The 26,753-nt window shown below is 41.0% G+C and overlaps 1 protein-coding gene across 2 annotated transcripts in view; it reads right to left on the bottom strand.

The window, feature by feature from the left end:
* Positions 1-22,667: 22,667 nt before the first annotated feature.
* The window catches only part of dnajc25 (DnaJ (Hsp40) homolog, subfamily C, member 25), a 12,009-nt gene continuing 7,923 nt past the window's right edge, over positions 22,668-26,753 (bottom strand). Inside the window, exons 2-5 of one of the 2 annotated variants that reach the window (XM_028601507.1) lie at positions 25,202-25,354; positions 24,237-24,607; positions 23,966-24,116; positions 22,668-23,106 (exon numbers count right to left, since the gene is read on the bottom strand). In XM_028601507.1, coding sequence (XP_028457308.1) covers positions 22,984-23,106; positions 23,966-24,116; positions 24,237-24,607; positions 25,202-25,354 — 798 coding nt within the window. In that variant the 3' untranslated portion in view covers positions 22,668-22,983. The remainder of the gene's footprint in view (positions 23,107-23,965; positions 24,117-24,236; positions 24,608-25,201; positions 25,355-26,753) is intronic. The other variant, XM_028601509.1, reaches the window with a different exon arrangement.

Genomic DNA, 26,753 nt, shown 5'->3' with positions numbered 1-26,753 from the left:
TTCAGCATTTGGTAAAGTTTGCATTATGTTATATTCAGGATTCAAAGCACAACGTTTAGGACTTGGGACTTGACTTGAGACTGGTTAGTCTGAACTTGGGACTTGACTTGGGACTTGCCTGTCTTGACTTGGGACTTCAGTGCAAAGACTTGAGACTCACTTGTGACTTGCAAAACAGGGACTTGGTCCCACCTCTGGTTCCATTAACCTCAGAACTCGGAAGCCAGAGCTGGAAATGATGTCAAACCCAAAATGAATGTGTTTCATTTACAAGTCAGATTTTTCATTGTGTGGATTGCTCTAGCCAGGTTAGCCATTGTTAGCAATACCAGTTGATAACAGCACATTACGCTGTTTTTTGTGCATACAAACAGTGTAACAACATGTCAACAGATAGAAGTTGGACATCACTATCACGCACATAGGTAGATGGACCCACAGAAGCACAACTCGCAGGTGATTCAATCCAAACAGGTTTATCTGGAGTAATCAAAAACTCACAAGCAACGGTATCCAGAGCAAAAAGCAAACAGGGTAATCCAAGACAAGGCAGAGGTCAAAACACAGGAATACAGGAAAACTAGAAATACTTGGAATCGGGGATAAATGCTCAAATGCTGAAACAGAAGAAAGACGATCTCGCACTGAGGTGTATGAATACACAAGGACAGGGGAGATAAAAAGACACAGGTGAAAAACATTGAAGTGGGGGAAGGTAATCACACATGGCGGGAAGGCTGATGCAAAGACTAGGAAGTTAACAGACCTGAAACGAGACAAGATGGTAAGTCTCAAAATAAAACAGGGAGTGGTAAGAACAATCAGAACTATTAAAATAAATAGAAAACATTAACTTGACACAGGACCTAGGCATGACAGTCTATGGTGCACACAAACAGCGTAACAACATGTCCACAGATAGAAGTTGGACATGACTGTGTGTACGACTGATTTAGTGAGCCACAAATAGGACAGAAGTGCTAATAACTGTGTTACTACCAGAGGTGGAAAGTAACCAAATACATTTACTCATGTTACTGTATTGAGTAGTTTTGTTTAGGGATGCACCGAACCCAGAGTTCGGTTTGGAATTCGGCCGAACTTTGGGCTTTTTGACGGAGTTCGGGTACTGCCAAACGTTAGAATTTTTTTAGACCGAACCGAACGGTACCAAAGAGAAGTTACGAGAGGCGAAACTCGAGAAAAAGAGGCGAACGTTGTGTTGAGTTTCTGCTCTTGCCAAAGAGTATAGAAGTAACAAGAGGCGAAACTCAATAGAACGTTCCATTGCAAACAAACGCACCCATGACAGAGCTGCAGCTCCGCCACTCCGCCATCTTGGACTGAACTATCTTGTTACTTCATTACTCTTTGTAGAGTTACGTGGTCAACGTAATGATGTAGTTGTAGCTAGATGGAATGCAGTAGCAACCTAGCAACGGCAGTAAGCTGTGAGAAAGTGAAAATGGAACTTGTGAGCAGAAAAAGTGTTGTTTGGCAGTACTTTCAGTCAAAAGAAGGCGATTCAAGTCCAGCTACATGTTCAATTTGCAATGCCAATTGGTCTTGTGGTGGCGAGGACCCTAAACAATACACAACTTCGCCGCTGTTAAGATATTTGTGTATGAAACATCCGAAAGAATACGAGTTGTGCATCTCCAGACAGCAACTTCAGGTACGGCAAAGGAAGGACAGTCACAGCTAAAAACTTGTGTTAACCAGACCGTGCCTCTCCCAGGCTGTCAGCTGTTTTCTCGGTAAATGAGTCTTCCTACAGCGGGAGCGGAGCGACCGAGCGGCCGGCTGCTGCTCGTTAGCTAACGGTTGCTTTCTAATTCCACCCACCCAACATGCTGTCAGTACCCGATCCGTTCCACCCGCACAATCCGTTCTGCGCATGCGCAAGATGTTCGCGCATGCGCTGTGGTACGAGGATTTACGACACTACCCGATTTGTTCCCACACTAGCCTCCACCGGGAAGCTAACATTAGTTTAGCTAATAGCTAATTCGGGCGGACCGCTAGGTGATTATAGCGGTCTGCCGTTAGCCTCCACTGGGAAGCTAACGTTACTTTAGCTAACAGTTAATTTGGCTAACCGCTAGCTGATTGTAGCGGTCTGCCGTCAGCCTCCACAGTTAAGCTAACGTTAGTTTAGCTAACAGCTAATTCGGCTAACCGCTGAGACAGCATGTAAACTTTAAAAGACCCTCAAAATAAAACTTCAAAACAAATGTTAACATATATAACAGCTGTTACGTCAGTTCTACTTTACTTGTGCTCATTTAAAATACAATCACTCAATACTTGTCTTTATTGTTATTACTGTAAAGTCTTAATTTTGCTGTAGCCTGCTTTTCCCATTATGTTTGACTTAGCGTTATTTTAGACTGAAACTAGCTGTCCGTTCTGCCTGCATGATCCATTCTGCGCATGCGTTATTTGTTGGCTAGCGGTTAGCTGAATTAGCTGTTAGCTAAACTGACGTTAGCTTCCCGGTGGCATAATGTAGCCTATTCTTTTTTATTTTTTACAGTACAATTGTATTTTACATACAATGAAAAATGCACTGCTGTGGACGTTGTTTACTTCATTAATGTCTTTACTGTGTTGAGAATGGGAGTAGGGTTCGCTTCGGTTCGGGGTTCGGCAGAATCTTAACCAGTGGGTTTGGTATTCGGCAGAACCCCCAAAATCTGGGTTCGGTGCACCCCTAGTTTTGTTGTGTATTTTGTATTTTTCAAGTAGTTTTTTAAAATTGGTCATTTAGAATGTACTTGATTACATATTGTGTTGTAGTATTGTAATTTGTTACATTACAAATCCCATCCGTAAAAACTTTGACTAACAAAAACCGAAAGGAAGAAAATAAATCGCACCCGGAAACACTACAGTGACGAATGATCAGCATCTAGGCTGCCAAGTCTTTCTGTAGGAGATTGAGAACGAGATGGAGGTGGATCAGGCGAGCAACGACGATTCAGAGACTGTTTCAGTAGAAATGCTAGCTGAAACATTGAATTCTGCTGCCCTAAACGACAAAAATCCTTGGCCACATTTGAAAGACTGTTTTTCATTTAAATTCAAGAGGGCCAATAGTAGCATCATACAATGCCAGATGTGCCTGCCTAAGGTGACTGAACTGGCAGCATTCAATAACTCCATATTTAATCTGCAGAAGCATGTTTGGTAAGTATTTGTGCATTGGTACTTCAAACGAAGTTTTCATGACTAATAGCAATTGCCAATTAGCAAAACAACATGTTTCGAAGCATTGCTAATTTTTGTCTAGCACTAGCAACCCGTAGGACAACGTATGTAGGACACTGGCTAAATTAATTCACATACATCTAATTAGCTCATACGGGCTACTTAGGTGTGTAGAAGCTAGCTGCTAGTCTGGGCAGTGAACATTAGTCTCGGTTGAACAAATAGGCTGTGCCCCACCAAAATTGTCACCGGTTTGAATGTAAACAGGCTTTTGAAATTACAGTCACATCAAATGTATCAGCAATGTGAATGGTAAAGGGAGAGCTCAGTTTTTTTGGAGAGGATTGTAGCATGAGGGACTTTGCCTGCTGTGACATTAATTATTGTAGGTTAGCATTCTAGGTCACTCGGCACTTCCAGTTTCCAAGAGAAGATTGTAGTCCTTTTAGGCAAGTCCCAACACTCGGCGGCAATCACGCAACACATTTTGGCCACTTACCGGGCATCTATTTTGTAGTGATGGTAAAATGAAGCTTTAGGAACCACTGTCTTTGTTTTCTAAGCTCACTAGATGGCGCTCGCTGTTCAAAAAAGGGTTGAAAACACACTGAAATGCCAGTCCTTTAACCTTTTTCTTTGAACAGAGAGTGCCATCGCAAAGCTTCATTTGACCATCACTACTATTTTGGCCACAACGGCGGGTGCACAAGGCTTCAAAATACCAACCTCGCTTCAGCGGCAAGATCACAACACATGATTGGCACGATATATTCACAACACACCACATGATTGGCAGATGTATTCACATGTCAACTTTTGACTGCAGAAGGGATATGTGTAGACAACTGCCATACATAAGTATTGTAACATAAGTTACAAACTAACCCCATACATTTCTATGGAGGATTCAATGAGTGCTGTGTTTTCTCAGTCTCTGGTGTAGTGCAGGGATAGATTCAGAGAAATATTTTATGTCATTTTATGTTTATCAAAGTTTTTCTTATTGTTGCTGCACCAGAGCAGTGTCTACTGTCAGATGGCACTAAGACTGCAGTATGAGAGTAGGCATCTGATGCATCTCAGACTACAAACTACTGTCTACTAATATGTATCTTAAACTGTTTTAATGTACTATTATTATTCAGGAATCTCTGTTAGCAAGAATTGTGCTTTATGAAATTTATATAAAAAAAACAAAAGGATGGCACTCAGAACCAACAATGTACTTTGAATTGATTGTTTGAAAACGTTTTATGGGATGGTCTGAACTAAAATTGCACATTATATCTTTCTAAGGGTCTTAAATATCATGTGTGACATATGTTATGTTGTTATTGCATGTGTATACATTTGTATAGATGTTTATACATTTGTATAGATTTTTCTTTAATTAAAAACAAAATAGTTTTGGATTTAAGAACACTTGTCCTATTTTCAATACATGGGAGAGATCCCCTGCCCCATTTTACAGTTTATTTTTTATGTAACTTTTACTTAAAGTACATTTTAAATGAACTACTTATTACTTTTACTTGAGTAATTTTTCAGATAGGTAATTTCACTTGTACTTGAGTAATATTTCATAAGTACTTTTACTTAGTACAATATTTTACTACCACCTCTGGTTACTACAGCTTTCACAACTGTTGATGCACAGGGCATCCATGTTGGATTTTGACCTTAGGGTACTCAGAGGTTGTCTCAAAAATCAGAGTTCATGGAGCGTGTTTGCGACTTTGACCTCAGAAAATCCTACTTCAGAGTACAAATGGAAAGCACTATGTAGTCCTTCAGACTAGCGATGGTTGGCTTTTTGGACCCAGGGATGATGATGGCTTAAAGATTTTAGTGAAGACCCCCTAAAGCTGGTCAACACATGCTTTAAGTACTTTTCCTAGTAGTCCATCACGACCAGCAGCTTTCCTCGGGTTCACCTGCCTGAGCACACATCACACTGTGTTCCTGTTCAAGTAGTCTTCAATTTTTCATTTGTAGGCCTCCTTGGCACTTGGCAGCTTTGATGTCTCTCCTCACGTCAGCTCTGGCAGAGCTGTACTGGCAGTTGCCCCTATCACTAATATGGGAGCATTACATTTAAATGAACTCTTTCTGTCTGTCTGTCTGTCTGTCTGATGGGTCCTCAGGAGGAGTTGTCACATGAGCAGGAAAGACTGAAGGAGGAGCATGAAAGCATCCAGAAACGCAGCGAACATCTTCTGTCCATCATGCAGCAGTTCAGATGAATGTAAGATAGACAGATAGATAGATAGGGGGAACATTTCTTAAGGGATTATGCTTTATGTATTACATTTTCCTTCAATAGAAATATATATTGCAAAAGAATACTGTTGAAATCTTCTATTGTTGAGTTTTCAACGGCTGATCAATCAAATTATGCTTTTCTTTTAGAATGTTATCACTGTAAAAGAAAAGCATAATTTGACTGATACTGTCCTTCATGATGTGCTCTGATTCCACTTCCTAAAGGTAACTGTGAACAGTTGAGCCAAGGGATAGCAAAACTGATTTGTTGCGTGGAACCATTCCTGCAAGTGTAAAGCTGCTTTAATGTGTATGTGCATGTCCCATTGACTCTATGAAGCGTTTCAGCACTTTTTTAACTCATAGATTGGGTTTTACAGCCCAAAATGTTACTGTTTTGGTTCTCACTCACGGCTTTCATCAGCATTGTTTTGTCAACAGCAAAGCCCTAAACGGCAGGCACAGTTAGAGACTACCTGGTGAACATAGTGGAGCATTTAGCAGCTAAAGAAAAAGATATTTCCGTTAGGAGTTGGTGGAGAACAAAACAGAGATAGGAGAATGAATATTGGGCTTACATCTATTGGGTGGACAGAAACACAACTCCAAATTAATTCTAATGTTTTCCCAGTTGCCGAATTTTTTTTTGGCATTGTACGTTTCTGCAAACCACAGATACGGTGATGTGAAAAGTATTTGGCACCGTTTAGCATCTGAGATGCTCAGGGCTTTCAACTGACTCAAATGTTAAACCAACTATATGGTCAGGGTGCAAACTACCGGGGAGCTAGGGGGAACTCGGCTCCCCTTAATAAGACATGGGCTCCCCTGAAAACGTGATTTGTGAAATTTTGGGGGGTCTCTAAAAATATTGACAATGTGTCATTTTGACGTGCAATTTCAGTTTTGTGTAATGTGATCATTGTGGATTATGTGTAAAACTGCAAAAATATCATTCATGCATGTCGGCGATTTGAACCTAATTCACTTCAATAAAGATAACTATACTATAGTATACATACTATATACTATACTATACATGCTATTCTTGTTATGAGCATAAAGGCGTGGTGGCGCGGCGGTGCAAATTCAACTCATGTTTAGTGCATGTTAACTCAAAGATTCAAAGAAAAAATATAAACGTTGGAGGCCATTAATCGCCGCACAGTCCTTGAAATCCATTCTGCAGTTAGCATCATATAGCCATGGCAAAAAGAAAACAAGGCAGTTTAATTCATTTTGGTTTTACTTACTTTGTAAGTCATTGTAAGTCGCAAGCGCACAAAAGTGGGCTCCCCCGAAGGCCACGGTATAGTTCAAACACTGTATATGGTGCTAAAACAGTCTCAAAAGTATTTGCAACTTGTAAAACACTATGCACAAATTAATGCAGAGTGATTTGTATCTGTAAATCTGTGTTGTATCTGTGCCGCATATTTGTGACTTGTGAAACACCATGCAGAACATAATGCAGAGTGATTTGTAGCCACAAACACAATTCACAAATGAATGCAGAGCAATTTGTATCTGCAAATGCATTTAATTTGTAACTCGTATTTCATAATTTTGTAACTTAATATTTTTCAATGTAAATATATTTGTAAATTTCCTTCTATTTGTGAGACTGTTTTTCCGCCATTGTTGTCACAAACAACTTGTGTCTCAAGTGACGATCCCAGCGCTCTCCAGTAGATGACAATAATGCAACACTTCTGGATGCCAACCACGGTGCCTTGTCAAATGTTTCCTGTTTTTTAGTGGGCCCCGTTGTAAAGCTAGTAAATATAGTTGATATTATATGAAACTAGATGATCTAAGGAATCCATTGATGATGTTGCAAGTTAAACTATAAAGAATATAAATTTAACATTTGCTTGACATATAGTAACCATGTTTATTAGTACAGTTTATCAGTACAGTTATTGCCACACACCGGGTGAAATACGTGTGTTCTGCCCCCACTTTGTGTTGCATTAGAGACATTGAGGTGTTTAACGTTGTATTGCATTTGTGTTAAGTTGTATTGCATTTGTGTTCTCATATTTAAGACCCTCTCCTCTTGCCATCGGTTTCCTTTTTGCTTCTGACTCTGGTAAGCCAGCCTCCACAAAGCATACCTCCTATGGCGCCATTTTGGTGCTACCTAGCACTCAGCCACCGTTAGCATTCCATTGACTGCCATTTATTTTGACGTCACTTTGACAGCGAATAACTTTACATCTGAAGCGTTTAAAGACTTTATTTGTCCATTGTTTATTTCTAAAGAAACACAACAATGTATAAAATGCTCCATTCCGTTGTATCTCACGTTTTTGTAAAAATAGGGTAATGATTGTGTCATAACCAAGCGACTTGCTGTCGCATAGTCGACAAAGTACCATATTGCCAGGAGAAGCTTGCAGGCAATCGGGTGGGCATGGAAGCATCATATAGTCAAGTGAGAAGCCCATAGAGAGTCTATGAAAAGCATCAGAACAAAATATTTTGATGGATTGGAAATACTTTGGTATGTGGCAAGTGAATTCATATGAAGTAACATTTATCCACGAACACGTAGGATATTTTAAGAAAAGTATATGTTGTTAAATAATGAAGTAGGGGTATCGAGGTATACATATATTCACGGGGGATGGGGAAATTATACAGGCAATGGAAAAAAAAACATCTCAATGCCAATTGCAGTTAACGTTATTCCTTCATTTATTTACAGATCTACGCTTGAAGATGAATGTGATCCCTTTCATCATGGTCGGAAGCCATCTACAACATGTCCTGTCTGCATAACCTAATGTGAAATAAAGAAAAACGTTCTGTTCAAGGGTTTTTGAGTTATTAGCCTAACTTACATGTGTTGATACCTAGCTCACAATTCAACTCACAATTATGTTGGAATGTTATATGGTGAAATATTTAACGTTACTAAGAACTGCAGACTAGGCTACTCAAATGATTCCAATCAAAAAAAGTATTTTTTAAAGTCGATTCTAGCCACTTCTTTGTCAGGCCTAGAATGTTTTAATGTAAGATGTCATATTGTAATTATAGCGTGAGATGTTATATTCATATTATTATAAGATATTAATATGCATTATATTATGTTATTACTATATTATACGATTTGATTTCCAAATACACACACACACTTAGTGTTCATTCGAGATCAACTTGCATGCGCTTTATGACAACCCCTGGCAATAGTCAAAGCCCATTTTTCTGGAGAGCTGTGTGGACTGTGGAGCAACTTCAACCTTGGAAACTTCTGATCATCATTTTGTTAATTCAGTGTGTTAACTGTTTTTTTCGTTATTTCATCTTCCTTGATTTACTTCAATTTACTTGTTGCTAGCATATTGTCCCTTGTGTAAACATGTCTTGCTGTGTAGTATACATGTGTTCTAACAGACAAGCCTCTTCTTCCGAGTTAAACTTTTAATACATTGCACATATCCAAACCATACCACTTGGTTAACAGTATACTACTGTCTACACTGCACTATGTCATATACTGTTTATATTACCTATATATACTGTACTTTTTTTGCACTTCTGCTTAGTCACTAACTGCATTGAATTGTCTCTGTACTTGTACTCTGCACAATGACAATAAAGATAAATCTAATCTAATCAAAGGGTGTCTTGACATGTCCCTTATAAATATTCAATGTGTAGGCCACTGACTTTGAATATATATCATTATGAAGTTCTACCACATAAGTAATAAAACCACGACATTTCTGTCAAAACATGTCACCTTGAAGTGTCTACTGTGTTTCAATAATAAATATTGAATAATTAGGTTAATAAATATAGCTTTGTTGAAACTTGCAGTGACTATTGAACAGTGTTATGTCTACCAGTGTGATAATGTATTAAACTAAAGACAAACACAACCCCAAAATAAATTAACATTTTTCAACTGTTTCATGTTTAAAACATGTTGAGAGGTTTAATCCAGCATCAGACCTACTGGATTAAGACTCTCAAGCCTTCAGCTAAATTATTAAAAACAATATCATTAATAAAAATAAATCAAACTAGAACTGCAAGCAGTTATGAACGTGGCCCAAGCCTCCGATGCCATTCGCCTCCGATGCCATTCGCCTCCGATGCCATTCGCCTCCGATGCCATTCGCCTTTGATGCCAGTCGTCCGCGCCCCAGGGAGCCGTGCCAGTTGCCCCTGATGACCCGTGAAGCTGTGTCAGCTGTGCCCGATGCATTATGTAGGGGGGAGAAACGTTGGTGAATATCGAGAGGTTTGATGCACGAGGTCTGGGGTACTCTGCCGTTGCAAATGTAGTGGTTAACAGGGCCTCTCCATGCATATACAGAGTAGCTTCAACAATTCTCTACCATAAACAAACTTCTTAACCCCCCTGACCACAGGGGACAGCAGATAGAAATGAGAGAGTGACTGAGAGGGTGGAGGGGGAAGGCAGGTGTGGTGTTTGAAAGAGCAGGGGAGGTGGTCAGGTTGTTGTAAATGGTGTCATAGGCACCGATTGATGTTTTCCTCCAAGGGTGCTCACAGGCGCACGTCGTTTAAAAAAAATAAAGTAGTCAAAAGTTGTTTGCATTTCAGAACCTTAGGAAATGGACAGTGGCCGACACGAGCACACGCGGCTATTAACTCGATAATAAAGCCGTAAAGTAGGCTTTCAACTCAGGACAGAGCCACTTCTCAGAAATACAGATAGGATTGGAGATGAGAAGTTTAACTGACACGTGACCGCGATCAACTTTGTGGGAAATTAAGAATCAATGCCACTGACATAACCAATCACACTTTGACAGACTCTCCACTTAGCATCAACTGCAATGTTTAATTGCACGGTATCAGGGTGTATGAATGGTGTTGATTTTGGATTGAAAAAGTGGGAGAAAAGAGTAATATTTGTCCACTGTGAAGGTTGTAGAAACTTTGTCAGGTGGGTTAAGAAGTTTGTTTATTGTATTTAACACCAGGGGAGCACGCGAAAGCGAAAACCAAAACGTAACGGTAGGAGCTAAACATCAGTAAATATTGAGAAGTGTGACCTGCAAGGTCTTTGATACATTCCCATAGCAAATATTCCATTAACATTGATTAACAGGGCAAAACACCTTTATGTTGATTATAGTGCCCACTAATGGCCGATCTTTGCCAAATTTGGTAGAGCGCCTCTGAATGCCATCCCGAACGAGCACCACACCAATTTTGTGTTGATTGCTTTTACTGTGACAGAGATATTGCCATTGCAAATTTCCCATTGAAATGCATTGAGAAAATTGGCGGGAAAACAAATAAACGTTGCTTATAGCGCCCCCTAAAGGCCGATCTTCGCCAAATTTCAAAATCAAGTCATTTGGTGATAACTTTAAATTTAACCGAGATATGATAGGATTGTTGTGTGGTAGCTAGCTAGGACAATTTGTTTGGTTGTCAAATTGGCATACTTTAACATAGCAAAATGATTTCCATAACTTTTTGTCAGGTCCATCTGGAGATGCTAACTACCAGGTTTTGTGCAGATCGGTCGCACGGCCTAGGACAAGTTCGAAAAAGTTGGTTTTGCACGTTGCGCGATACTGCGAAAAAACGTTTGCGCGGAAATGGGCGGGGCCTATATCAGGCAATTTAGCTTGATTCAAGGAACACGTGGATGTAAGAATTTCTAATGTGTGATGTGTATTGTGGGAGTTAATGACAAAAAAACATTATAGCGCCACCTAGTGGTCCACATGTGTAATTTTTGGTAGGTGTGATCCACGGCCCATTGTCCATCTACCCTGTAAATTTAAAGTTGTTCACATTAGTGTAAGTGGTGAATCTAGAGTTTGGTCACATTGGGTCCCATAGGCCACGCCCACTTTGACCCCTTGGTACTCCATTCTAAGGTTGGCCTCAGGATTGGCCACAGATGGTACTCATCAAATTTCGTATAAATCGGATGAGCCGTTCATGAGATATAAACTTTTGGTTCTTGTAGCGCCCCCTAGTGACCGATTTTCGTAAAACTCATGGAGTACCTCCCGAGGGTCATGGCAAAGAAAGATCTAAAGTTTGGCGTTGATAGCATTTATTTTGTCTAAGATATGCCAAAGTTGGTGTTTTCATAGTTAGCTACACAAATTTGTTTGTGCGTAATATGCGCAATTTTTATACTATAACAATTATTTTCATAACTTTTAGTCAGGTGAGTCTGGGGATGCTACGTTCCAAGTTTCGTGCAGATCGGTCGCACGGTCTAGGAGGAGTTTGAAAAAGTAGGTTTTTCATATATCTTGTATATATATATACATTGTATATATTGTTTTGCCGGCGCAACAATATAAGAGTGCTTGGTTTACCGGAATCAATGGAGGGACATAATCCAACTACCTTCTTTTCGGCTGTTTGAGGTTTTCGGCGATAAGATTCTGGATTCTCCGCCGGAGTGTTACAGAGCTCACCGGACCTACACTAGGAAACCACAGCCGGACCAGCAGCCGAGGCCGAGACCGGTCATCATCCACCATCACAAATTCCAGGTCAAGGATAAAATAATCCGCGAAGCACGGTCCATGAGAGGAAAGCTACATCTATGAGGACTATGCACCGGACATTTTGGATCAACGACATTGGATCAACTTTTTTACATACATGTATTATGTAAAAAAGAGTAGAGTATTTTTGTAATTCTGCATTTACATCCGTATACGTATTCCATTCAAAGTTAGAATTTTAAGATTATTACATTATTGGTTATTTTCTTTACAAGCTCTCAACATGTTGTGGGTGGAGGGCGAATGAAATAAGGAGTAAATTTACTTTCTATTGATAATAGGCGGGTGTTATTTGTGTAAGCATGCGTGTATGTATGGATGGGTTTATGTGTATATGTTATTTTTATATGATTCCAGCAAACTTTTTGGTCAATCACCTTAAATATGATATTATTCTCCCTTATGGCCCTCAATGATTTGAATTATGATGGAGAGGATGCAAAATACTGTATTGATATAGATAATATTCTAAATTGTAAATATTAAATTCCTGAACAATTAAAAAGGTTAAATGATATAACTATTCTTTTTTGCACCTTTTGTAACATTAGTTACCTTACTCTCAAACTCTGACTGTAGCTTTGATATTATTGGTTGCAGTGAAACCTGGATCAATGACAGGACTTTCACTGATATTCTTAACCTCAATGGCTATAAGCTAGTTTTTAAAAACAGGTCTGGCCGTATTGGAGGTGGTGTTTGTTTATATGTGCGTTTGTGATGACATTTTCTTAGATGAAAACCATTCTGATTCGCTTTTTATTGTGATGAGTCTCATAAATGGTAAAAAGCTTATAGTAGGAGTTATCTATCAACCCCCTGATTCTGACTGGGATACCTTCAAGGTCAAACTGGAGGATACTTTATATTCTATAAACAGGAAAAACATAGACTGTGTCCTTTTACGGGACTTTAATATTGATGTCTCCAAAGATGATGCTGCCAAAAGTGAATTTCTTAATACTTTACATTCATCATCCTTTTTTTGTACCATAAATCAGTTTACCAGAGTGACACATTCTACTAGGTCAACTATTGACAATATCATCACAAACATTCGAAACACTAGGCTAGAATCTGGAGTTTTGTTATTTGACATTACTGATCATTTTCCTATTGTATTATTTCTAGATTTTGCTATTAAGACTCCATTACCACAGCATGAATAGGCTTAATTTCAAAGCTTATTCATAATGCGACAATATGTTTTACAACCATATGCACAGATCTCCATAAGCTATGTCTAATTCTAAATATCCTTCTACAATTAATGTTCATACAGAACAAGCTTGACTGGACAAAAACTAGAAAAAGAAGTGACTTCAATACACACTGTAAGCATAGGCTATCTGTAAGTAGCCTGTTATTATTCATGTTTTTTTTCTCACTCCCAAGATGACAATGACAGCCCCAAAATAAAATTATTAAGAAGCTTTGTGGCATTCCACCACATTCTCACTCCCATTTGGTAAAAAAGGACGCTTGATCAGGTGCCATTGTCGTCGTTATTGATGCTAAAAGTCCGCTTTTAGAGTCCGCTGCACGGTGTGGGAGGATCCCCCCGCCTCCCCGCTGCCTCCCCCCGCTTCCCCGCGTTGCACGGGCGGGGGCACATTTCACGGGGACAGCAGTGGAGGAAAAGCCCATTTCCTCCGTATCGTCCCACTGTTTACCATTACCATCTCAACAACTGCAGTAGTAGGATTTAAATCAAACTCGTGACAGCAATAGTGACAAGTAATGCATGTTAATAAAATGAAGCAGAACACATTCAGAAGACAATTTCGGATCAGAGTGTCAGCTGATTTAACACATCAGACTCCAGGATTAATCTTAGCCTGCCTGTTAGCCTGCTCTGGACAAGGCTAGCTGCAAAGAATAAATCGCCATGGTTACTTGGCTGGGTTTAATTCAACCTGCTTTTGTGCAACCAAGTCAAAGCTAAATTCATCCAGGATAACCTGAATATCCCGGCTTAATCCCTTATCCTGGTTTTGTGCAATACCCCTCTGGTTGAGTGATTAGTTCTCCCTCGCTGTGAGGGGGCAGCAAGCAGTTTGGCTGATGCAGAGCGAAGGGAGCGGGTTGGGGTATATGGTTGGACCATGTCCTGGATGTAAGCTGGGGCTGATCCGTTCGTGGCCCTGTATGTAAGTACTAGTGTCTTGAAGTGGATGCGGGCAGCCACTGGTAACCAGTGAAGAGAGCGGAGGAGCGGTGTAGTGTGAGAGAACTTTGGGAGGTTGAAGACAAGTCAAGCTGCTGCATTCTGAATGAGCTGCAGGGGTCAGGTGGCACATTCAGGAAGGCCAATCAGGAGGGAGTTGCAGTAGTCTAGACGTGAGATGACTAGAGCCTGAACCAGAACCTGAGCCGCTTTCTGCGTTAGAAGGGGACGTATCCTTCTGATGTAATGCAGCATGTATCTGCACAATCGGGTGGTTGTAGCAATGTTAGCAGTGAAGGAGAGTTGGTCGTCAAGTGTCACACCCAGGTTTCTAGCAGTCTGGGTGGGGACTACCATAGAGTTGTCGATTGTTATAGTCAGGTCCTGGGTAGGAGAGCCCTTCCCTGGAAGGAAAAGGAGCTCAGTCTTGTCGAGGTTGAGTTTCAGATGGTTAATGGACATCCAAGAAGAGATGTCAGTCAGACAGGCCGAGATACGTGCTGCTACTTGAGTGTCAGACTCAGGAAAGGAAAGAATTAGTTGGGTGTCATCTGCGTAGCTGTGATAAGAAAAGCCGTGCGACTGAATGACAGACCCGAGGGAGTTGGTATACAGAGAGAAGAGGAGGGGACCCAGAACTGATCCCTGAGGAACCCCAGTTTTGAGTGGGCAAGGCTCTGAGCTAGATCCTCTCCAAGTTGCCCGGTAGGTTCGGTCTGACAGGTAAGATGTGAGCAATGAGAGCGCAGAGCCTGATACACCCAGATTCTGGAGTGTCGAAATGAGGATCTGGTGGTTCACTGTGTCAAAGGCAGCAGAAATGTCCAGAAGGATGAGGATGGAAGAGAGAGAGGTTGTTTTAGCGATGTGAAGCTGCTCAGTGACAGCAAGGAGGGCGGTTTCTGTTGAGTGACCAGCCTTGAAGCCAGACTGGTGGGGATCGAGAAGGTTGTTCTGGTGGAGATAGGTAGAGAGTTGATTATAAATGGCACGCTCAAGAGTTTTAGATAGAAAGGGAAGAAGGGAGACGGGTCTATAGTTATTTACATCAGACGAGTCGAGTGTTGGTTTTTTGAGTAGTGGGGTCACTCTTGCCTCTTTGAGGGCAGTGGGGAAACAGCCAGTTGACAAGGAGATGTTAATGAGATGGGTGAGGAAATGTAGAAGGTCAGGGGCAATGGACTGGAGAAGGTGAGAAGGGATTGGATCCAGGGGGCAGGTGGTTGGGCGGGCAGAGGTAATCAAAGTAAGAATTTGATTTGGAGATAGAGGGGTGAAAGAGGAAAGAGTACTAGATGTGATGGATGGTAAGGTGATTTCAGAACGTGTGGTGGAGAATGAAGAGCATATGTCTATCTTTTTTACAAAGTAGTTGACAAAGTGGATTGGTAGAAGGGAGGAGGGAGGAGGTGGACTGGGGGAATCTAGCAGGTTAGAGAAGATGGAGAAAAGTTTGATCATTGTACTTTATGAAATTATGTTAAATGATACATTGATGACGTGTGAAATAAACATAAACGTAAACGTAAAAAGCCAAACATGGACCCAGCAGGCTCCCCCCCCCTAGCCCTTCCACTTCCCTGCCTCATGACTTCTCATTCGCCGTTCCATCTCCTGCTGGACGCCGCCATTACCTGGCAGGAGGAAGAACAGACAAGAACTTTTTAGCCCTTGAGCAGCTCTCCATTCCGTGCATTCCCCTCGACACGCCCCCTTCATGCCACCGGTCTTGACGGCCAGCCCCTGCCTACTATAACTCACCGCAGTCCCCCGCTCTGTCTCCTCACCTCTGGTAACCATTATGAATCTATTTATTTCCACCTCACCCCCTCTCCTGCTAACCCGGTTGTTCTTGGTCTCCCCTGGCTCATTACTCACAACCCCAATGTGGACTGGGCGCGGGGGAAGATCACGAATTGGAGCAATCACTGTCATGCGTCCTGCCTGTTGTCAGCGCCTGCCCCCGGTAAGCCCACCCAATCCGTCGTTCCCCCAGCTTCCCCAGATCTAACTCTTGTTCCCCCCAACTATCATGACCTAGCCCTGGTATTTAGTAAGTATCAGGCATTGTCTTTACCCCCCCTCCACCGCCCCTAATACTTGGCGGCTTCAGGAGAATAGGCTGTTCGTCAAGGCAAAGAAATGTGAGTTTTATGTCCCATCCATACAGTTTCTGGGTTTAATTATTGAGGGTGGGCGGCTCCGCGCAGACCCAGCCAAGATCCAAGCTGTGGTCAACTGGCCCTCCGTTAAACAACTGCAGCACTTTTTGGGCTTTGCCAATTTTTACCGTCAATTTATTTGTGGTTACAGTTCCCTGGCCGCCCCTCTCACCTGCCTCCCCTTCAGTCCCCTTTATCTGGTCTCCGGAAGCCGTTGCAGCCTTCTCCCTCTTCAAGACCCGTTTCACCTCCACCCCTATCCTCACCAACCTTGACCCCTCCCTTCAGTTCGTGGTGGAGGTGGATGCCTCGGAAGTCGGCCTTGGGGCCACCCTGTCCCAACGCTCGCCCTGTGACCACAAGCTCCATCCCTGCGCCTTCTTCTCCCGCCTGACTCCCACTGAGCGTAATTACAGCGTGGGGGACCGGGAGCTGCTAGCTGTCAAACTGGCCCTTGAGGAGTGGAGGCACTGGTTGGAGGACACCAAACACCAGAGATGGGAGTAAGTCACGCGTGGGCAAGTCACAAGCAAGTCTCAAGTCTTAACCTTCAAGTCTCAAGCAAGTTCAATTCATTTTTTTGTGACAATCAAGCAAGTCAAGTCAAGTTATAGCTTTGGTCAAGCAAGTCACAAGTCAAGTCATGCAAAAGTTTCCATTTTTAAACAAGCTAAAGACAGTGGTTATGACCTGCTGGAGTTTTATTTGCATTTTTTTCCTACTCAATATTCAAAAGTCATTGCGTCCAAGCCACATACATCTGAACAGTTTAAATTTATACAGATGAAAAAGCACAGCCTAAAACTGATATTAGGTCAACAATAAATCAACATACATATTTGTTCAGTATGCCTCAAACATGGCATCAAATCATGAATTCAAGTATAATGGTTTTTAAGTCAAATAATATTCTTCAAACATGCCTCACTTTTATGGGACAGAAACACATTCTTTAACCTTTCCTTCACTTAAAGAAAAAAAAAAAAAAAAAAAACATTCTTTAAGAGAAGCTGAATCCCACCACCTTTGTGTAATTTGGAGAGATTGACTGAGTGTATTTATCACATGGAATGAATAGTATATATTTGTCAGTGTATTTGTCAGTGAATGTGTGCAAGTTTGAGAGAGAGAGTGAGTGAAAAGTTATTAATATTGGTGAGTGAATGTGTGTGTGTGTGTGTGTGTGTGTGTGAGTGTGCAGAGTGTGTTGTGTGTGTATGTGTGCCTAGCTTTATTCACATACTTACGTCTGTGTGTGTGTGAGAGAGAGAGAGAGAGAGAGAGAGAGAGAGTGCAGTTTGTGTTGTGTGTGTAAAACGTATGTATGTGTGTGCCAAGTTTCATTCGCTCTTACCGCCACCTTGAACAAAGAGGGGAGGGTGTGCTTATTCATGGCCCGAAAAAACTGAAGGGAGTTCTGTCCATCACAAACGTCCAAATAGTGGTTCAGCTGAAAATGGGGACTGGAATCCAAATCTCTCCCGACTTTAAGTGAAATTCGACGTGGTGGTGGTTGACGTTGGAAATATTTGCAGTGCAGACCTTGCAAACTGCCGTTTGTTTCTATAGGATAGGATATAGGATATATATCCTTATAGCCAAACTTTATTATTTTCGGTGCATAGGGGTCCATGACGTTAAGTTACTATCCTTTGCCAGTCTTGTTTACTGACGGTCTGCCACCGTGTGCCGCGTCATCATATCAACGGGTTCCTGCGCATGCAATCGTAACGTAAACTCCTCCTCAATATCAGAGGGAAAAAAAAATATATATTTATTAAACAGAAAGTCAAGTCATTTCAAGTCATTTGACTCAAGTCTACGTCAGGTCTCAGGTCATGAATATCAAGTCAAGTCAAGTCGAGTCTTTAATGAATGTTTATCAAGCAAGTCTCAAGTCCTAAAATTTGCGACTCAAGTCTAACTCGAGTCAAGTCATGTGACTCGAGTCCCCCATGTCTGCCAAACACCCCTTCCTAGTCTGGACCAACCATAAGAACCTGTCATACATTCAAACTGCCCAGAGACGCAACTCCCGCCAGGCTAGGTGGGCCCTGTTCTTCAACTGGTTTCATTTCACACTGTCTGCTCCATCTGGTGGACTGGGACGGTTACGGTCCAGAGGAACGCTCCTGGATTCCTGCCAGCCAAATCCTCGACAATTCCCTTCTGGTGGACTTCTACAGGGCCCACCCTGGCCCAGTGATGGTCAAATGAAGCTTCGCAAACCACTGTCTTTATTTTCTGAGCTCACTAGATGGCGCTCTCTGTTCAAAGAAAAAGGTTACAGGAATGGCATTTCAGTGTGTTTTCAACCCTTTGTTGAACAGCGAGCGCCATCTAGTGAGCTTCATTTGACCATCACTACCCATACCTGCTTTCTCAATAAATCTGTTTTTGCTGAACCTAGCGTTTGGGTCCGTTCTGTCTCCCACACAACAGTTTCCCATACATAGGTTCTACTTGGGCGCCCCGCCCAGGTAGATAAAATCTGAATACATTTTTTCCGAAACAGTGTATTTTTTACAGTCACTGACACAGACCAGCTGTCTCCAGCCTCCCACCCTCGTGATGTCACGCCACGTGCATGACAGCGTCAACGTTGCACTTCAGGCTCAGAGGCTATCGTCAGTAGTAGCATGCTGCTGGTGGTCTTGCCGTGGGAATAACTGTACTAATAAAACCGTAGAAACACAACCCAAGCTCCCAGAATGTTGCAGCAGTCTCCTCCACTCCATATTATTATAATATATAATAACATCAAATTATTATAACGGAGCTAACCGGATCTGACTGGAGAGCTACCGCTAACTGGAGCTAATCGTTGCTAACCGAGCCTTCAGTTCTCCGTGCTTGTATCCATTAACTATATTTATGGACTTGAGTCTGAATAAAACCCTTCATTTTATTAAATTGTCTGTACAAGTTTTAAACTACAACTCATAGTTTGAATGACAGAAATCTGCTCAGATGAGATCTTAATGAGTGCAACAGGACATATATAGGACAGAACAGCATGCTGAGGATCTCCAAAACACAGATTAAAACACAATGATCTAACAAACAAAAAGAACAAGAATTTACTTTAGATAGCCCTTCAACAGGAGTTAGGAGTGGAGATTTATAATACCGTAACTTTCTATATGGATTACAGGTATTTTATCTGCTGAACCATTAACATTTGGCAAAAAAAACAGATTTAATTGACAAAGCTGCATTTTAGCAGAATACTGAAAGCATCAGAAAAGCAGAACTGAGTACATTTTAATGTTTATTAATCAAAAGTAATATTATCGCAATATTCAACATTAGGGCATATCGCACATTTTCCTCACGATGCACGATAGTGCAGCCATTATAACTACCCTGAAACTGTGTCAGATGCAGCATAGTGTCGCAACATTTTCATCTGTATCTATATCTTTTAGTCTAATTTGTTTAATATGTAAATGGTTATTTCTCTCTAAATCATCTGATAATGTTATGTAGTCATTGTTTTTACCTTTGTTTGACTAGTTTATTACTAAACCCAGCAATCACGTGCTGCGCTGTCACATCCTGCGCCACCCACCACCACAAGTAAATTCTCAACCTGTGGGAAAACTGGTCAGGCACCATCTTATATCACATATCTTATTCAAAGGCACTCTTAGATCTGAATCTCTCCTCTACGTCCCCCGATCTCAACTTGAACTACAAGGTGACTGATCCTTTGCAGTTGCTGCTCCACGACAGTGGAACCAGCTGCCTTTAGATAACAGATGTGCTCTCTCCAATTCTGTATTTAAATCTAGGCTAAAGTCACATTTTTACTCTCTGGGCTTTTTAAACACACTAATCGCTCATGTCAATAATTCTGTATTTTTAAATTGTTGTGTGTTGTTGTGATGCTTCTTTTGTGTTTTGTTTCTACTTTTTATTTTTACATTTCAATGTTTTTGGTGCTTCTTTGTACAGCACTTTGGTCAGCTTAAGCTGTGTTTAAATGTGCTCTAGAAATAAAGTTTACTTACTTTAATTACTACTAAACTGGAAGTGACATCCTTGTAGGACAACACTTATGTATGTATGTATATCATATATTTTCAAGTTGAAAAGTGGAGTTAATATTTTTCATATTATGTGAGACCTGTGGTTCACTTGATACACATCGAAATACAATCTACACTAAATACCACACTTAAATCATTCTCGTACACCATTTGGCTCATTCCTGTCATCTATACAATTAAAACAAAAATTTGAATACAATACGACAAACATAACAATTGCTTTATGCATTTTCAAATAAGGCATCACGTTGGGGCCAATAATGGATGAATTTGACAAATTGCAGGCTACTTTAAAAAACTCCTACAGATTTAACCTGACTGACTTCAAAATTGGTCAGTATAATCTAAAGACGTTGGTGAAGCTTTTTAATTTTTATCATATGGTGGGGGCCTAGCAGGCAGTGAATTTTGATGTTCCCTCGCCAAACAGGAACTATTTTGTAGCTAGACTTTACATTTTCCAATCTGCTCCAAATTTGTTATGCTTAGTTGGACATTCGTGACACGCGTCATGTCTTCTGGTTTGTCATGGTTTTGACTGCCTGCCTGCCTGCCTGAGGACACCTTTATTTGTAAGTATTTTGTTCAATAAATCCTCTACACAAGCCTCATTTTCCCTGACAGAATGAACCGACCAGAAATGGACCCAGCATACATTTTTGAGGATGAACTCTATGACTTAATGTAGGAACTAATTTGTGTTTATGGGGACTAGAGGAGAGCACCAGCTTAAGGAGGCAGCCTTACGTGTGGCTCGCTGGAAGGTGTAAACACAAGTCACAAATGAACGCAGAGGGATTTCTATCTGTAAATGCGGCTCTGTCTCTGTGCGTCTAATCTGTAACTCGTATTTCATCATTTGTGAATCAACTTTTTCCGTGTTGTGTGGTCACAAACATCTTGTGTCTCAAGTGACAATCCCAGCGTTCTCCAGTAGATGGTGGTAATGCAACACTTATGGATGCCAAACGCTGTTAAACTACATTAAGATGATGAAGAAGCCTTGTCAGATGTGTCAGAGATGCATTATTATGGATCCCCATGTAACTTCTAGGGAAGCCCTGCCCTACAAAGCAAGCAGTTATTTATCACTGTAAATCATTCGGTGATCTCAGATATTACTGTGTTTTAGCGGGCCCAGTTGTAAAGCTCAGTTAGCTGTACAGCTGTCCAGAAAACCATCAAAGTAGTGTATCCCCTGTCGTAAAACTGGCCTCCTCCGTAAGTCCCAGAGGCTGTTTTTGTCCCTTGCATGTCGTCTTCACATGTTCGACTAAGCAAACAGAAACAAACTTATTCGAAAAATTTATTTTAAAATGTATTTATTAAAAACAATATTTTGTTGTGTTCTTAACATTGACTGTATAACTCTGTAGTTACATTATGAGTTTAATGCTACCTCAACCCCAAAATATCAACAAAACAGCAACATGTAAACCAATAAATATAATAATTAAAACCAACCTATTTTATGCAGTAAAAGGTTAAGTGGTCATCTGAACATCTTAAGAAAAAGAGCAGAAACCACGTTAAGCAAGTCGTTGCACAATTTAGATACTTGCAGCTGTGACTTTGGCTTCCATTTACACAATAAGACAACGATTTGAAATGTGCTGACCTCTTTCTGCTAGTTTTTTTTAATCTGATAAGCCTAAATCTGATAACCCAGATCAGAAAAGACAGAAGTACCAAAAAGTTTATCAACACCCTCGATTTGCACTTCCCTTTGTTGTACATGTTCTTCTGGTCAAAAAAGGAACCTGCTGTTTGTCGGATGAGTCAGATGAAAACATGGATATCTGTTTCATCTCTTTACCACTTCCTTCTTGTATCTTGTTAGCTAGCAAGCTAGTCACCAAATGTCTCCTTTATACATTTCTATTTCTACACCTGTTCAAAAAACAAGATAACATTCTTACTTTAGATAGGGCTAGGCTAACTGTTTCTTATACCTATTATCCTTCTCACCTGACTTTGGGGGAAGAAATGCAACCAAATGTCACTTTTATTACAAAATACGTTCTGGCTCTGGTTTATTCATCATAAAGCAATACATGCTAATACTCTTTTCACTAATTTTACATTTCAGACTTTTAGCTGCCTCTCTGGGGTAGCATACAGTGAGCAGGTGGCAGTCTGATGCCTTGCCTAAAGACACTGAAAGTAATGTTGGCTGTTGCAGGGCAATATTACTAGATTGCTGGTTACTAGGCGGGATGTTAATCACCTTGCACCTGGATGGTGTCAGTTATCCAACAGAATCATTTCACAAAAACTCAGGCACCGAAACTCATTTTTCCCATCTGTTTTTTACCAGCATAAGAGAACAAAAATGGCTAGAAAAACATTACTGATAATTACATTATTAATAATTTGTTTTTGGTTTGAACAAAAATAGCATGATGTAAAAAAAAAAAATACAAAAAAATCTGAAGCCCCAGCTCAGTTTCTTCCACTTGGCCTAACTGCTATGAAAATATCTCTCACTATATAAACAGGTATAGTTAATCTTTCTGTACAGGTATTTCTTCACACAGCATGATGTGTTGTCTGTGTATGTTGGCACTGAGGCAAGTGTGTATGTTACAGACGGACACTCTGGGCTGTCAGTCGTCAACAAACGTCAGTCGACCCGGCCCCTCATTCTTCATCCATCGGCGGTACCTCTTCATCCTCGGGTCAGTTGCCATCTTCACCTTCATCTCTTCCTCCTGTTCTTTTCTGTACACCTGACAGGCACACATCAGGAACAATTACTTTGGCAAAATCTACAATTTACATTGCTGCGGCTGGAAGACTCTTTCAGCTAACAGTTCAGTTCTAGCTCAAATGGTCAATTTAGTACAACGTACATTTCCAGACCACCAATGCAATCAGTCATCTCATAGTCTGCTGCTCTTCGTTTGTCTTTTTAACCAAATACTGTTTTAATTTAAATAAGCTACGGTCAATAAAAATAAAAACTTCCCTAACAGACATGGATAGTATTTGTCATTGAGCTGTTGAGAAAGACCTGTATCATCTACACAAAGGGTTTCATTGGCTGAGATTGAAACAAATGGCAAACAGAGGTGACAGGACATACTGTAGACGCGCAGCTGTTTCACACTGGGGGATGCAACAAAACAAGGGTTGGTTTGGTAATGCTTATCTTTTTTTTGTTTTAAGTTCTTAGGTTTGGCTATAGTTATTATACATTATAGCTGCACTCATCAATACTTATATTAGCCAAGCTAAACTAACATCAGCATGTTAGCGTGGTCATTGAGTGCAATGGATCACATCCTCGTCATCCTCTAAAAGTAGTCCTCAATACATCCCCTGCTAAAAAAAACATTTGACTGTTTACAGGATGAGGCAGTGGATGGAGGAAAAAGGGAGGACACTCTAAAAAAAAAAAAAAAAAAAAAAAGGTATTGGAAAGAATGAAGTAAAGAGGGAAGAATGGAAAACCCATAAGGATGAATCAAAAATAGGAAGGAGGGATGGTAGAGAGGAGAAAAGATAAATAAAAGGAAGAGGTCTAAAATATAGATGAAGGGAGAAGGGATGCAAAGAATTCTACAAGGAGAATTTTAAGTGACAAACCTCGTAGTTTTCTTTGATCCAGAGCTGTTTTTCCAGGAAGGACTGTCTGGTGTTTTCATCCAGACTGTCAAACTGAGACTGAGACATCTTCATGTTTCTCCTGACAGTAAAAACACAGTCTGCTGTGAGATAACCTGACACTGAGAGGAGGCTGAGGGATAAATGCGTATAGATTCATTTATCCAGGTAGTACAACACTTTACTGTGTTTTTTTTTACTTATATATATATATATATATATATATAAAGTAAAATTTTCTTTAAGAAATTACCTGATGATGTAAAACTTCTCCTCCTCTCCATACTCCTCCCTGCAAATGGTGAAGCGGTAAATCCAGGCGATGTACCAGGTCACATAGTTGGTCAGGTAGTAGGGGAAGAGCACGATCTGGCACAGCAGGATGTCCGACAGGTTGGGCTTCTGGTAGCCTCCTTTGATGTCGATCTTGTTTTTTATGATGTCACGGATCACCTCCTCCTCCTGTTCCCGAATTTCCTCTTTGGAGCGGCGGTTCTTGCCCTTCTCCTTGGTGCGGTTGAGGAGGCCCTGCTGCTTGGCAATCTCCATGGCCTGGATTCGGTACTTGGGGACCGTCACCAGGTAGTTTATGGCCTCGTTGTAGCTGCTGTGCCAGCTGTAGTACTGGAGGAGAGACAGAAAGAAGAGGAAGAGGGCACAGAATTAAGGAATGTAATTTAAAGACATATGATGCGGAGTTATAACAGCTGTGACACTAAATATGAATGAATAATGCCATGTTCTGCTGCACTGCTAGCAAAGCATGGACTGCATGTGAAAGGACTGCCAGGTAAACGTAAAGCAGAGGATGAAGCTACACCAAACACCACAACTACCAAAACAAAGGCAAAAAAAATACATAGTGGTGATCACAATTCAATCTAAGGAGCCGACTGCCAATCTCCCAGTCAAATCAAATTTGGGCTCTTTTTCGCCCTTTCACAGAGAACCACCTGATTCCAATTCAGAAAAGGTTTGGGAACCACTGATTTGGGTAATGTTACTATTTTAGCATAATTTATTCATATGCGACCACGCTCAGGACCCCATAACAACTACAATATTTTCCATTCATCCCAACTAATTTTAAACCCTAACCCTCCCCAACAGAAACAACGTGGTCCATCTGTGACAAGCTAGCTATGGAGCCAGGAAATATGGTCAGAGGTATGTTTAGACCTGTTGGTAGTCTGAACCTGCCGGAGGCTGCAGTCGTACCTGAAAGATGGAGATGGCGCAGATGGTGACCAGGATGACGATTCTTACGTCCACTTTGGGTGTGAGCTGTCGGCGGTAGTAGGTGTAGTAGTGCTGGTAGTACTCCTCAGGATGGTCAAGCATGTAGTCATAGTCCCGTCGAGTGTCCTCATCCTGCACACGGACATTGAGACCTAATTTTTGCTTTTACTTGAAGGTTTCGGTTATGACGACCTGCAGGAGGAGCTCAGCCACACCCGATTCCAAAATAATGTTTATATTTTATAATGTTGCTAATAAAAACATTTTTTTTTTTTATAAATTTCACTGTTTTTCTTCTGGTTGGTCTCTTCAGTTGGGATATTTCTGTTAAAGGGTAACAACAGTTTTTTTTTTTCTTTTTCCAAGCCCTATTTTTCTATGTTTTTGTGTCCAAGTGACTGATGGGAATAATCTTTAAATTGGTCCAGTATTAAGCGAGATCACTGCAGTTGGAAGCTGCGAAACAAGCTACAATGTAAGTTAAAGGGCAAGTGTCCAGCTTGTAATTACTATTTACCTTCACGACAGTGCTCGTTTTGCGACTGACAGGCTCAGATTAATATTCTATGAGTCTGGAAACACACACACACACACACATACACATACACATACACACACATACATACATATATATATATACAGTGGGGGAAATAAGTATTTGACCCCTTGCTGATTTTGCAGGTTTGCCCACTTACAAAGAATGCAAAAATCTACAATTGTAATCATATGTACATTCTAACAGTGAAAGACAGAATCCCAAAGAAAATTCCAGAAAATCACATCATATGAATTTATTAAAATTGATAACCATCTGATGAGGAAAAACAAGTATTTGACCCCCTGGACAAACAGCAAGTATTCTGGCTCCTACAAGCCAGTTAGTCTTTCTTTAAGACACAGCCCCAATCCGAACCAATTATCTACATCAAATATACCTGCCTCACCTCGTTACCTGTATAAAAGACACCTGTCAACACCCAAACAACCAGCATCCAACATCACCACCATGGGCAAGACCAAAGAGCTTTCTACGGACATCAGGGACAAGATTGTTGATCTGCACAAGGCTGGGATGGGCTACAAGAGAATCGGAAAGCAACTTGAGAGAAAAGATCAACTGTCGGTGCAGTTATCAGGAAATGGAAGAAGCACCACACCACCGTCAACCTCCCTCGGTCTGGGCCTCCACACAAGATCTTGCCTCGTGGGGTGTCCCTGATCATGCGAACGGTGAGGAATCATCCCAAAACCACAAGGGGGGAACTTATGAATCAACTGAAGGCAGCTGGGACCACAGTTACAAAAGAAACGGTTGGTAACACACTACGCCGTCATGGATTGAAATCCTGCAGCGCACGCAAGGTCCCCCTGCTCAAGAAGAAACATGTACAGGCCCGCATAAAGTTCGCCATTCACCACCTGGACAACTCAGAAGAGGCCTGGAAGAAGGTGATGTGGTCAGATGAGACCAAAATAGAAGTTTTTGGCCTCAACTCAACTCGTCGTGTTTGGAGGGCAAAAAACACCGAGT

This window comes from Perca flavescens, chromosome 16, assembly GCF_004354835.1.
Source record: "Perca flavescens isolate YP-PL-M2 chromosome 16, PFLA_1.0, whole genome shotgun sequence".
In the NCBI taxonomy this organism is placed as follows: domain Eukaryota; kingdom Metazoa; phylum Chordata; class Actinopteri; order Perciformes; family Percidae; genus Perca; species Perca flavescens.
This window is presented reverse-complemented; position numbering and strand designations above follow the sequence as displayed.